Source organism: Notamacropus eugenii, chromosome 2 (assembly GCF_028372415.1).
Source record: "Notamacropus eugenii isolate mMacEug1 chromosome 2, mMacEug1.pri_v2, whole genome shotgun sequence".
Taxonomy (NCBI): domain Eukaryota; kingdom Metazoa; phylum Chordata; class Mammalia; order Diprotodontia; family Macropodidae; genus Notamacropus; species Notamacropus eugenii.
This window is the reverse complement of record NC_092873.1, coordinates 177,933,551-177,946,582: the sequence shown is the minus strand read 5'-3', so window position 1 is coordinate 177,946,582 and position 13,032 is coordinate 177,933,551. Positions and strand designations below refer to the sequence as shown.

At 34.4% G+C, this 13,032-nt stretch overlaps 1 protein-coding gene across 4 annotated transcripts in view; it reads left to right on the top strand.

Moving 5' to 3' along the window:
- Positions 1-13,032, top strand: part of ASCC3 (activating signal cointegrator 1 complex subunit 3) — a 400,644-nt gene that overhangs the window by 227,509 nt on the left and 160,103 nt on the right. For all 4 annotated transcript variants that reach the window (XM_072642929.1, XM_072642932.1, XM_072642930.1 and 1 more), the window contains 4 exons: positions 2,644-2,808; positions 5,931-6,017; positions 6,915-7,091; positions 12,023-12,248. In XM_072642929.1, the coding sequence (XP_072499030.1) occupies positions 2,644-2,808; positions 5,931-6,017; positions 6,915-7,091; positions 12,023-12,248 (655 nt within the window). The remainder of the gene's footprint in view (positions 1-2,643; positions 2,809-5,930; positions 6,018-6,914; positions 7,092-12,022; positions 12,249-13,032) is intronic.

Below are 13,032 nucleotides of genomic sequence, written 5' to 3'. Positions count from 1 at the left end.
TTGATTTCCAGTTTTTGTCCACCACAAAGAGAGCTGCTATAAATATTTTTGTACATGTAGGACCCTTTCCCATTTCTATGATCTCTTTGGGATACAGTCCCAGAAGTGATATTGGTGGGTCAAAGGGTATGCACATTTTTGTGTCCCTTTGGGCATAGTTCCAAATTGCTCTCCAGAATGGTTGGATCTACTCCCAACTCCACCAGCAATGAATTAGTGTTCCATCTCTTCCACATCTTCTCCAACATTTATCATCTTCTTATTTTGTCATGTTAGCCGATCTGATAGGTGTGATGTGGTACTTCAGAGTTGTTTTGATTTGCACCTCTCTAATCAATAATGATTTAGAGCATTTTTTCATGTGACTATAGATAGCTTTAATTTCTCCCTCTGAAAACTGCCTGTTCATGTCCTTTGGCCATTTATCAATTGCGGAACGACTTGTATTCTTGTACATTTGACTCAGTTCTCTATATATTTTTAGAAATGAGGTCTTTATCACAGACACTAGTTACAAAAATTCTTTCCCAGTTTTCTGCTTCCCTCCTAATATTGTTTGCATTGGGTTTGTTTGTTTGATGCAAAAACTTTTCAGTTTAATGTAATCAAAATTATCCATTTTGAACTTCATAATGTTCTCTATCTCTTCTTTTTGTCAAAAATTTCTCCGTTCTGCATAAATCTGACAAATACACTATTCCTTGCTCCCCTGATTTGTTTATAGTATCAATCTTCATACCTACATCATGGACCCATTTGGACTTTATTCTTGTGTATGGTGGGAGGCATTGGTCTATGCCCAATTTCTGCCACTTTATTATCCAGTTTTCCCAGCAATTTTTGTCAGACAGTGGGTTTATCAAACAGTAGATTGCTATATTCATTGAGTACTGTGTTTTGAGTACCTAACCTATTCCACTGCTCTATGAAGTCACTATTTTCTGTAATCCCTGTGTATGTATGTCTTTGTTTCTCTGTTCCTTCCTGTCTCTCTTCTGTTCCCCCATTTCCTCTCTCCCCTTTTGTCTTTCTTCCCCCTTTCCCCTCTCCTGTCTTTCTCTGTCCTTCTGTCTCTGTCTCTCTATCTGTCTCTGTCACACATACACACACAACACACACACACACACACACACACACACACAGCCCAAATCTGTGATGTCATTGGTTTAGGGAAATGTCAGTGAGGAAACTCAACCACTGCAGATCAGCACTTACACCATAATTTAACATTTTAAAATTGGCTGGATTACTAGAGAGATTAAGCAATTTGCCCAGAACATACATCCACTGTGCATCAGAGACTGAACATGAACTCAGATCTAACTGCTAGCCCTCTATATATCAGGCTGCCTCTCCACCATGTGTACAGATTGTGTTTCTACAGTTTTGGTTAAAGTTTTCAAGAATAAAAGAAAGACTTGTTGATGAGTGTATCAGTTCAAAATAGTAGTTACTACTGCTTCATCCTTAGTCATTTAAAGCAGTTGGGTGATACAGTAGGTTGAGTATTGGGACCTGGAGTCAGGGTGGGTGAATTCAGATCCTGCCCCAGACACTTACTGACTGTGTGACCCTAGACAAAACACTGAGCTTCTCTCTGCTTTAGTGTCTGTAAAATGCAATTATTAACAGCATCTATTTCCCAGCACTGTTGTGATGATCACGAGTTAATATTTATAAAGTTCTTTGTAAATCTTAAAGTGCTCTATAAATGCTAACTAGCCAATAGCAGTAGTAGTACTAGTAGTATGCCCTAGAGCATAGTTTCTGGAGTCAGAAATACGTGAGTTCCAGTCCAGCCTTAGATCCTGATTAGCTTTGTAATTCTAAACAAGACATTTAACCTCTAGGTGACTCAGTTTCTTCATCTATGAAATGGCAATAATTACCACACTTACCTCACAGGGTTATTGTGAGGATCAAATGAGTTCATGTTTGTTAAATACTTTGCAAACTTTAAAGTGCTATATAAATACTAGCTATACTGTCTCCGCAGACAAAAGGTATCCATCAGCAATTAGGGGAAAATGGTGAGGTAATATATTGTACTTCAGAGAATTAACATTCATTTTCTTATGACTTGGATAAATAACAATGTAGTCTACACCCTAGAAGGCAACCCAAACTATAATTTCTCCTCGAGAGAGAAGAAGAATGTTACAATTTTTAAAGTTCTTATTTGGTTAAATGGTAGAAGAAAAATGCAAAGTATTTATTCTCTATTCAGTTTGACAGACATTCATCAAGTTACTGTGTGCAAGGTACCATGTTTAAATATATCAAAATTTGAAGACTGCCCAATGGAACAGATCAACCATTGATTTACCAAATTTTAATTTTATGTTTTAAAGGATTATTATAGCCATAGTCACAATATAGAAGTGAATAATTTCTGAATGTAAATTTCTTTTTTTATAGTTCATGGTTATAATGTAACTTTTTTCAGTGATTACACAAATAAAGCTATAAAGTTATAAAACATACATTTCTTAAGTAGTGGTAGAAAGGAAAGGTTTCTCCTAGTCTTCTAACTAATAAGATGCCAGTAATAAAATTAGATAATTGTTTTAATTAACTATTTGAAAATCCACGTCCAATAAAAATGACATTTCATCATTCACTTTGTGTGTCCATCTTCTGTAGATGGACCCAACATTAGAGAAACATCGAGAACAGTTAGTCATCGAAGTTGGACGAAAGCTGGACAAAGCCCGCATGATTCGTTTTGAAGAACGGACTGGATATTTTTCTTCGACAGATTTGGGCAGGACTGCTAGCCACTACTATATCAAATACAACACCATTGAGGTATAGTATAGTAAATAAAATTTCAGTAATACATTTATTTAGATCATTTTTTCATATGACCATAGATAGCTTTAATTTCTTCATCTGAAAACTTTCTGTCCATATCCTTTGACCGTTTATCAGTTGGGGAATGACTTGCATTCTTATAAATTTGATTCAGTTTTCTGTGTATTTTAGAAATGAGGCCTTTATCAGAGGTACTATTTGTAAAAATTCTTTCCCAATTTTTTACTTCCCTCCTAATCTTGGTTGCATTGGGTTTGTTTGTGCAAAAGCTTTTCACTTTAATGTAATCAGAATTATCCATTTTGCATTTCATAACATCTCTTTCTCTTGTTTGGTCATAAATTCTTCCATTCTCTATAAATCTGAAAAATAAACTATTCCTTGCTCTCTTGGTTTACTTATAGTATCAGCCTTTATATCTAAGTCATATACCCATTTTGACCTTTTCTCAGTATAGGGGGTAAAGATGTTGGTCTATACCTAGTTTCTGCCATAATCTTTTCTAGTTTTCCCAGCACTTTTTGTCAAATAGTGAGTTCTTATCCCAGAAGCTGGAGTTTTTGGTTTATCAAACAGTAGATTACTATAGTCTCTGACTATTGCGTCTTGTGTAGCTAACCTATTCCACTGATCCACCACTCTGTTTCTTAGCCAGTACCGAGTAATTTTGATGATTGCTACTTTATAATACAATTTAAGATCTGATATGGATAGACCATCTTCCCTAGCATCAGTAATATATTTATTAATAACCTAGCCCTTTTCCTATATTTCCCTGTTTAAGAGAAAAGGTTGAAATAAGCATTTTTCAGAAATGCTTTTTTTGTACTAGGCCTGTGATTTCTTTTGTTATAGGGAACTACTAATGAGCAAAATCATTCTGACAGTTCAGCCTCTGCTGTTTAATTGGAAGTCTTAAAGAGTTGCCTGGGGCCCTAAGTAGTGGGGTGATTTATCCTGTATGCCAGAGCCCCTCTGTGCTAAGACAGAGCTTGAATCCCAATTCTCCTGAATTCAGTGCAGCTTTTTAGCCACTGTGCTGTTCTTTCAATATCCCTTGATGTGAAGGTGCAAGCCTTGATAAGTTCTACAAAACTGGAAAAGCTTCATGGTCTGGCGGCTGACTGTATCTGCTTTCTTAGGCACTAGTCTAGCAAGGAGTACAGGAGCATAGTACCTTACTACAAAATTCTCTGCTTGGTGATATTTTTGGCTGAATAGACCACAACCCATGTTTCACGTGCAACCTCAAGTACCAATAATTGGAGAAAATTTTATGGCTGAAGTAAAAAAGAGACATAGGCAGCTAGGCTGACATGGAAAGAGATTAACCATAATTTGAACACTTCAGGTCAAGTCTGTTAACTAGGTGATAATCGGGCATCTGAATCCAAGAGGCTATGAACTATTGGTACGTCAGTTGCTGGTCAGATTTCAGATAGGTGGTATCCTAAAGATGAATAGCCCCAAATGCAGGATGTTTAATTCTTTGTCCTAAGTCAAACTGTGTGTGTATGTGTGTCTGTCTGTCTGTCTGTGTCTCTGTGTGTCAGTGTTACCCCTAATCAATATTTGTTTTGTATACATTTGGTACTTACTTGATTTTGAATATATTGAATTCCATGGCCCCACCTCTCCCCCAGTAAATGTGGACATTGTCTCACTCTTGTATTTATATTCCCAGAAGGTGGCCTAGTGCTTGGAAAGTTGTAGTTTTTTTTACTAGATGCTTATTGATTGTTTGATGAATTGATTAGAGACTTAGATGCCTTACTGCTGCTGGTACTAGCCACTCAGTTGGTCCCAGGAATGTCCCAGTGCCCAATGCCAAAACATAGGGTCAAATATCATGAAATGTATTTGACAGCATTGGCAGAGTGTGTGGATTATATCTCTATACATTTGCATCACCGCTGTATGTAGCCATGTTTTATCATATGTCTATACATGTTCTGCATTTCAGAGGATATCCTAATGTTTTTACCAGTTTTCTTTCAGCCTCTTGAGAATCAATTTCTGATTTTTTATTGTGCTTGTATCTTTTTATGATGTCATCATATTACATTATTTTATTACTCTTTCCCAATAGTTTATAGCTAACTATGGATTTTCCTTAGCTTAATCACGACTTTTCTCACCAACTCAATCACTTTCTGACAGATTGTCGATTACTTTATGTTGCTCATCCATTATGTGTTGGGTTGTGGGAATGAATTAAATGTAAGAGCACTTTTTAAACCACAGAGCACAGTAGAAAGGTAGTGTGGTATAATAAAAAGAACAAAATGCATTTGGAGTCAGGAAGAAGCTGAGTTCTCATCTTGCCTGTAAAACAGAGGAGCTTACAGGACCATGGTGACATATTTGATCTCTCTATACCTGACCATCTTCATTTGTAACATGAAGATAATAATGTTTATAGTATCTTTCACAGCGTTGGTGTGAAAGTGTGCTTTGTGAACCTGAAAGCACGATGTCATTCTAAGTTATTATTACTGCTATTATTACACAGTTGTAAAAAAAAAATAAAAAGTATTTCTAATGTTGCCTCCAGGCCACCTCTAATACCTATTTCCTTTGTGCCAATTTGTTATTGTTTTCATTTGCTCCAAAGTATCCCACGTGGCCTTCTTAGTAAAATTTTCAAAGCCTTTGGCAACAGTAGACAAGCTATATGTCCCTAGTTGTTTCATTTTTAATTTTATGGGACATTTAAGTTGGCAAGTGTTGGACTAATAGTATTTATTTCATATGTCAGGACCCTGACCAGCATGATGCAAATTCTTAATGATCTTACAATGGCTCTGTTAGAAAATTTAAATAAATTTTTGTACTTATGGAGATCTCCTAGCTAATGCATGTTTTAGAAATGGATATTAGCCTTATATAAGTGAATGAGGTGATGCTTCTAAAACTGCGATCTAGGTAATAAAGAATATTCTATGTACATTGAACTTAGAAGGGGTATGTGTGTGTGTGTGTGTGTGTGTGTGTGTGTGTGTGTGTGTGTGTGTGTGTACAGTCTAATAAAAATTCTAATTGATATTTAATCATTTAAATTACTAGATAGAACTTTTCTTTAAAATAATAATTAAATATTAAAATTTCATTGGTAGACCTTCAATGAACTCTTTGATGCTCATAAAACAGAGGGAGATATCCTTGCTATAGTATCTAAAGCTGAAGAATTTGAGCAAATTAAGGTAAGATTATTTGCAGTTGGAACCGCTTATGTATATGTAGGTATTTAAACCTTATCTTAAAAAATAGAATTCTTATTCCAGGAAAATATAAATGGAATAACAGGCAGTATCTTAGAGTATGGGAAATTGCTTCAATCTACCAAAATTATGTAACTCCAGTGTTATTTGTTCTCACATCATGACATCATATGTTGACCCTGAACTATCAAATTCAAATATCTGCTTCTTTTAAATAGGTATTGTGTTAACAGAAACCATTAGGAAATAACAAAGAATGCAAATGTAGGTTTTGTTTTACAATACTACAATATACCATATAATATACTATATACTGTATAATACTGTAATAACATAATAAATTAAAGATAACATAGATGTCATGTTTTATTCACACCTTTGGATATGAACTTTTTCTTTACTTGTATTATTACTTAATTTTATTAACAGTGAAAGCTTTAATACCAGGAGTCATAGTACTTCACAGTCTTGAGGTGTGACTGTATTACACAATGTGAAAAATATATGACTATAATGAATGCATTCAGTGTCAATTCAAGATTGCCCTAATCAAGATAGACAGAAGTTTTACTCTGGTCAAATAAAAAATGAAATCTCATCAGCTGAAGGATAGTGAGGTCAGAAGATTGTTTTTGTGGCATATCAAATTTTTGTATGTCAATGGCAACCCTAATATTGGTGATAAATAATAATGTAATTTTATAAGTATTAAGACCATATCAAAAAACATTTTATTAACAATAGTGTGTGTGCTTTAAATAGCATTTAAAGAGGAAACATGGATTTTTTTTTTCAAAAATGAATAATGTAGGTTGAAATTTGTAGTGACTTTTCTTAAAAATCATTCCCTAGTTATTCTTAAAGATTTTTCCCCCATAGGTCAGAGAAGAAGAAATAGAGGAGTTAGATGTTTTATTGAACAATTTCTGTGAACTCTCTGCTCCTGGAGGTGTAGAAAATAGTTATGGAAAAATAAATATCCTTCTTCAAACATATATAAGCCGAGGAGAGATGGATAGTTTCTCCCTGATATCAGATTCTGCATATGTTGCCCAGGTAAGAATTTTTTCTCTTTTTCTCATTCATTTTCAATGTTTCCTACATAAATAACTTACTATAGGAATATTATAGACTACTACTGTGAGAAACTTTTAATAACTGCAATAGGTACATTTCCTTAGATTTATTTATCTCTTAAGAAAATGTTTTAAATTAGCCTTTCTGTTTTCTAGGTTTGTTAAAATCAAAGGTGAGGATTATTAGTTTGAAATATTTCTAATGGCCATGTTTTATATTTTAAAAAATAATATAATAACCTAATATGATTATATAATTTTACTAATTCACAGAAAGCACAGATATAATAGGATTTTAGAATGCAAAATGCCTTAGAAAGCTGGAAACTTTCTGTGTGTTGTGTGTGTGTTTTGCGTAGCACACGTTCCTATGACCTCAGTTTAATAAATATATTTTGTATCAATTTCGTTTCAAATGTGATCTTATTCAAACTCTTGACAAACCCTTCACTGCCCTCTTAGATTATAATATTGGGGACTTCAAGAAAAGTGTTTCCCTCAGCCATGAAGGTCAATGAATTTGTAACTTTTTTTTAAAACTGATGTCTTAAATTCTCTGGTAATTCATTTTGAGACACTTTTCATGAGGCCAGTATAAGTCATTTTGTTTACAATCTTCTTTTCCATTTAAATGAAGGAGGAAAAAATTTGCTCCTTTAAATGAGCTTTTCCAGTCTAACCAACTCTCTTTGAAAACTTGTCTTCCTGTGTTAAGAACATCCATCTTTTCCATTGCATTTCATTAATTAATAACAACTTTGAATAAAGACAATCCTAACTAAACATTTTAAGCAGACATTTTTATTAAATTTTCATTAAATTTCATTAAATTTTATTATATGTAATAGGTTTTGTGAGAATGAAGGAATGAAATGTTGTGAGATGAAAGTAGTAAGAGATAAATGGTTTTGAGATATAAAGGTGTAATATATGGAAAATATATTTCTATGAAAAGTTTTGTTATACATTAAAACAAATACAAAGGGATACTTTAAAATTCCTTTGAACATGAAAAGAAGGGAAAGTTTATAAATGTGACTTATGTACATTAGTATATTAATTGAAAGCATTCTACAATGTAATAAAAATAGTATCTAGGTGATGATTTCATAAAATATAAAAAGTGGAAACAGGTGTGGTGAGAAACTTTAGCGTCTCATTTTTCACTGATCTTAGGTTGCATATGGTTCTCCAGTGGGATATCAGAGAGTAATATGCACTTAATAAGCACTCTTGTACTTGCCAACACTCTTTATTTCTAACTTCCTCTTTTTTCATTATTTTTCTGAATATATTTATGTTTTGTTTTTGTTTTTTTGCCACAGTTACTTTAATCTTGAAAGGTGATGGCATAGCTAAGAAGTCTGGGAAACTTTACTAGTTTTATCTGAAGCTATATTATGTTAATAACAACATAGTTGTTAACAAGTCTGATTTGATTAAGAAACTTTGAGAATGCTTAGCTGAGTCCTGTTGATTATGTATTATTTGACTAGATATTAAAATGAGAATATAAGAGCTATATTGTTTAGATAAATCTGTGGACCATGCAGCCTGATATTATGCTGTTGGCCCTTTCTGTGTGTATAATGTAATGACATGGTAGTCCTCCCTAAAGTTAGTTTATGGCACTATCCTTCAGCCCTTAAAATTAGCCTCTGATCTCCAAGACTAAAAGTTGCACAGCAGTTGCTGGTCATATTGGTATAGAGAGTTTCCTCTTCAAATGTTCCCAATCCATGGGTGGGGACCCTGTGGCTTCAACGCCACATGTGGCCCTCTGGGTCCTCAAGTGCAGCTCTTTGAGTCCAAACTTCACAGAACAAATCCCCTTAATAAAAGGATTTGTTCTGTAAAATTTGGACTCAAAGGGCTACACTTGAGGACCCAGAGGGCCACATGTGGCCTTGAGGCCACAGGTTCCCCACCCCTATGGGATACTATTGAAATAACAAATATGAACCAAAAAATTTAATTTAGTATTTCAGTGGATAAATGATCTTATGGTCAGTACCCTTCCATCAGTGCAGATTGTCACCTATCCCATACCTTCTTATCTTATTCAGTTCTTGTCCGTTGACTCCAGTAAATCCTACATGAAGAACTTAATCAGGGCTCTAGAAGCCTTCTTTTAGGATTTTGAAAATTCTTTGTGCACCACTCAGTATACCCTAGTGTATCTGTAACACCCCAGTCTTACTTCATAGGTGACCTACCTTCTTTTTTGATCATTGCATCCCATACCTGCTACACCACTTTTTGCCTATAAATCATTGTCAATAATAGATTGCAACCTACTTATATCTCTAATTCTCCCCTACAGTGCTCTTTAGAGATTATGATGTTCCATGACTCATGGCTTGATAGCATCATTTATGATTTTTAAAAAAATTCCCACATACAACCCCTGCTATTTCTCTTATTCAGTTTTGGGACCAGCTCATGATTCAGTAATGCTTATCCAATATTCAGGTAATGATACAATAACTTAGTAAGCTGTTCATCTAAACACATACAATAAGTTTGATAATAGGCATTCATTTTTCATCCATTGATTTTTCCTAAATGTATTTATTGACCAGTTTCTCCTGTAAGGTTGCAAACTTCATTGAAAAGTCCCTTTAGTATTCTAGGACTTAGTATATAGGCAGTAGAATAGCATACTCAGGAACATCTGGTGGACCCCATCTTATAAAGGGGATGTACTTTTTGTTTATATTTTACATAGGACAATAAAAAACACTTTTTCTCCCCTGTTTTACACCTCACTTTTAAGTGTTGATCCAGAGGATCATTCAGCAAAGTTATAACATCTTCACATCTTTCATTTTACAGATTAGGGAACCGTTACAGAAATTTACCCAAGGTCATAGAGGAAGCAAAAGCCACAATTTTGAACTTACATTCTCTCATTTCAAAATCAGTATTCCTGCCATACCTGCCTAAAACACAACTTTAATGCTATATTTTCTTCTAAAAAGTGTCAATCACTATAGAGAATATAAATTAATGTAAAACAAGGAGGAAAGAGTATTTGCTAGCTACATGTCTTATGAAGAATCCAAATAAAAGTTAGGTTCCCTATATAAGGTGAGGTCCACAAATGCCCTTGAGAATACTATTCTACTGACCATACTAAGCCCTACAATACTAAAGGTGTTGGTATTCAGGTATTGGACTCCAACTGTGCCATTGTACTCTTGCATAAAACTCTGGTGAGCCTAGATGTGAAATACTGGGTATAATCCCTGGAAGGAAAAGAAACCTCCTTTTGCTATTTTCTCTCCCTTCACGTTCATTGCTGTTCACTTTAATTCTAATCCTCCATGTATTAATCTTCCTCTGCTTTCTAGAAGATTTCCTTTAGAATCTTTCCTCTACTGTGAACAAGTAAGCATCATCCTCAGATTCTTCCTCTTAAATTCTTTCCTCTTGGATAGGAACTGAAACCTGAACTTTCCCTCAGTCACACAATTTGAGAGGCAAAAATTTCAAGAAGAAAGCTAAGACAGTAAAATGCCTCAAGAATCAGAGAATTCAAAGGTTGGAAGGGACTTTGATAACCATCCAGTACAACCCATACACAAAAGGAATGCCCACTGCAAGTGGTCTTGCAAACTCTGCTTGAAGACCTCCAAAGAATGGAAACTCACTACCTCTCAAGGTAGCCATTCTCCTTTTGGACAACTCTAATTGTAGGAAGTTTTTCCCTACGTTATACTTAAGTTTTCTTCTTTGAAGCTTCCACCCATCAAACGTAGTTTCTTTTTTCTTGAATCAAATATAAAAACAATCTAATCCTTCCACATGACAGCCCTTTAAATACTTGAAGAAAGCTATTTCTCTCTGCACCTCACCTCCAAAACCCTCCAAAATCAGTCTTTTCTATGTCCTGATGATCCCTAGTTCTTTCATCCAGTTCTCATGTGACCTTTGATTGCCCTCCTCTGTGCACCATCCAGCGTATCAGTGTTCTTCTTAAACTGTGGTGACAAGAATTGAATGTGATATCCCAGAGGAGGTCTGATTAGGGTAAAACATTGAAACCCTTACGTCCTTGTTTCTGGAGTATTGCTCAAAATCATCTCAGCCTTTTGCACTACAACAACCTTGTCACCCTCTATTGATGCATGCTCCTTAACTCGTGGAAGCAGAAGTTAGCACACCCCGCTGATAATGTCAGACCCTTGCTTTGCCACCTTCCTTCAACAACCTGCCTTGCTACCTTTGACATTTACATTACATTTATATTTACACTAGTGATAACAATCGTGCCCAGATCTTCTTCCTTGTCATATTTCCTCCAGGACAGTCACCTTTAGCACATAACTTGAAAATGTATGCTGTTTAATATAAAAATGTTGAATTTTCCTTCCAAGTAAATTGTTGGCCATTTAATTATTTTTTTATTTGCTACAACAAATTATTTTTATTATAATAGAATATTATACATATAAATTACATATATAATTATAAATAAATTATATTTATTCTAATAGAAAAATGTTAGGGTAATTTCATGATGAAAATCTTGTGGGCTTAAGGGGGAAGAGGGATAGATGCCTAAAGAATATTTTTTTTTTAAGTTACTCCAATATCATTTTTTAAAAATTGTATCTGAATAACACATTTAATACTTTCCCTGCTATAATGGCTTTCTGTCTGCTTAATGTAATCTTGTATACATACCTTGTTATTTACATTTTCTTCCCCTTTTCCTTTCCCACTTTAGAATTTGAGTTACATAAGAAAAGGAACAGTTTTTCCTTTTCTCTGTATCTTCAGCATTTAACATAGTGCCTAACACACACTAAAAATGCTTGTTATCTGACTGATATTTACAAGGAATCTTTAAGGCTTAACTTCTCATCTTTTTGTCCTTTTCTGTACCCTTCTTCTTTTGTTCTACAGAATGCAGCTAGAATTGTCCGTGCCCTTTTTGAAGTTGCTCTCAGGAAACGGTGGCCTGCTATGACTTACCGGCTTTTGAACCTAAGCAAAGTCATTGACAAGCGATTGTGGGGTTGGGCTAGCCCTTTGAGACAGTTTTCAGTGTTACCACCTTCTGTTCTTACAAAATTAGAAGAAAAGAAACTCACTGTAGATAAGCTGAAAGACATGAGGAAAGATGAAATAGGTAAGAATTGAGTTGTTTTTAAAACATTGTTATTTGGAAATAAAATCTTTTCTCTATTAAAAAATATCATTATGGTATTTCTCTTAAGGTGTTATTTTGATTATGAAATCTAGTATTCTTTTCTTGTGAAAACTGTTATATTACCTTTGTACTAACAGCAAGGTATAGGGAAAAGACCATTAGATTCAGATTTGGAAAAACCTTATGTTTCAACTACATGATAACTTTTTTTTCCACCTTGGGACAGCCACTTAGTTTTTATGAACCTCAGATCCTTTTTTTTTTTTTTTTACAAAATAAAAGTATTAATGCTTCCATAATATAACTCATAAATTAGATTACTGTGAGGATCAAATAAGATAATATATAAAAATCTCTTTTCAACCCTAAAAAGCTATAGAAATTTAATAGTCCTGCTTTGCAGCAAAGTTATTAAAGTCCTACTGTGATGCCTTATTGTAGAGTTTTCAAAGGTTATGTCAGGAGGACACAGGCTCTGGAAAGTTTAACAAGCTGGAAAGCCTTCAGATATGAGCACAACAACAGATTATGTTCAACTAAGTTCAGAGAGGCTAATCACTAAAGGGTGATGATGTTTTTAAGCTTTAATAATTTAGGAAAATCTGTTAAGTTGTAAAAAGATTACTTATTTTCATCACTGGAGGCAAGGCCATCAAATCATGGATCCTTAAAGAGTTATAACATGTTACATCAGTAGTAAAACAGTCCTCTTACTCCCCAGAAAAGCTTTTCCCAGGCCTTTGTTCTTTTCTTCAAACTTCCC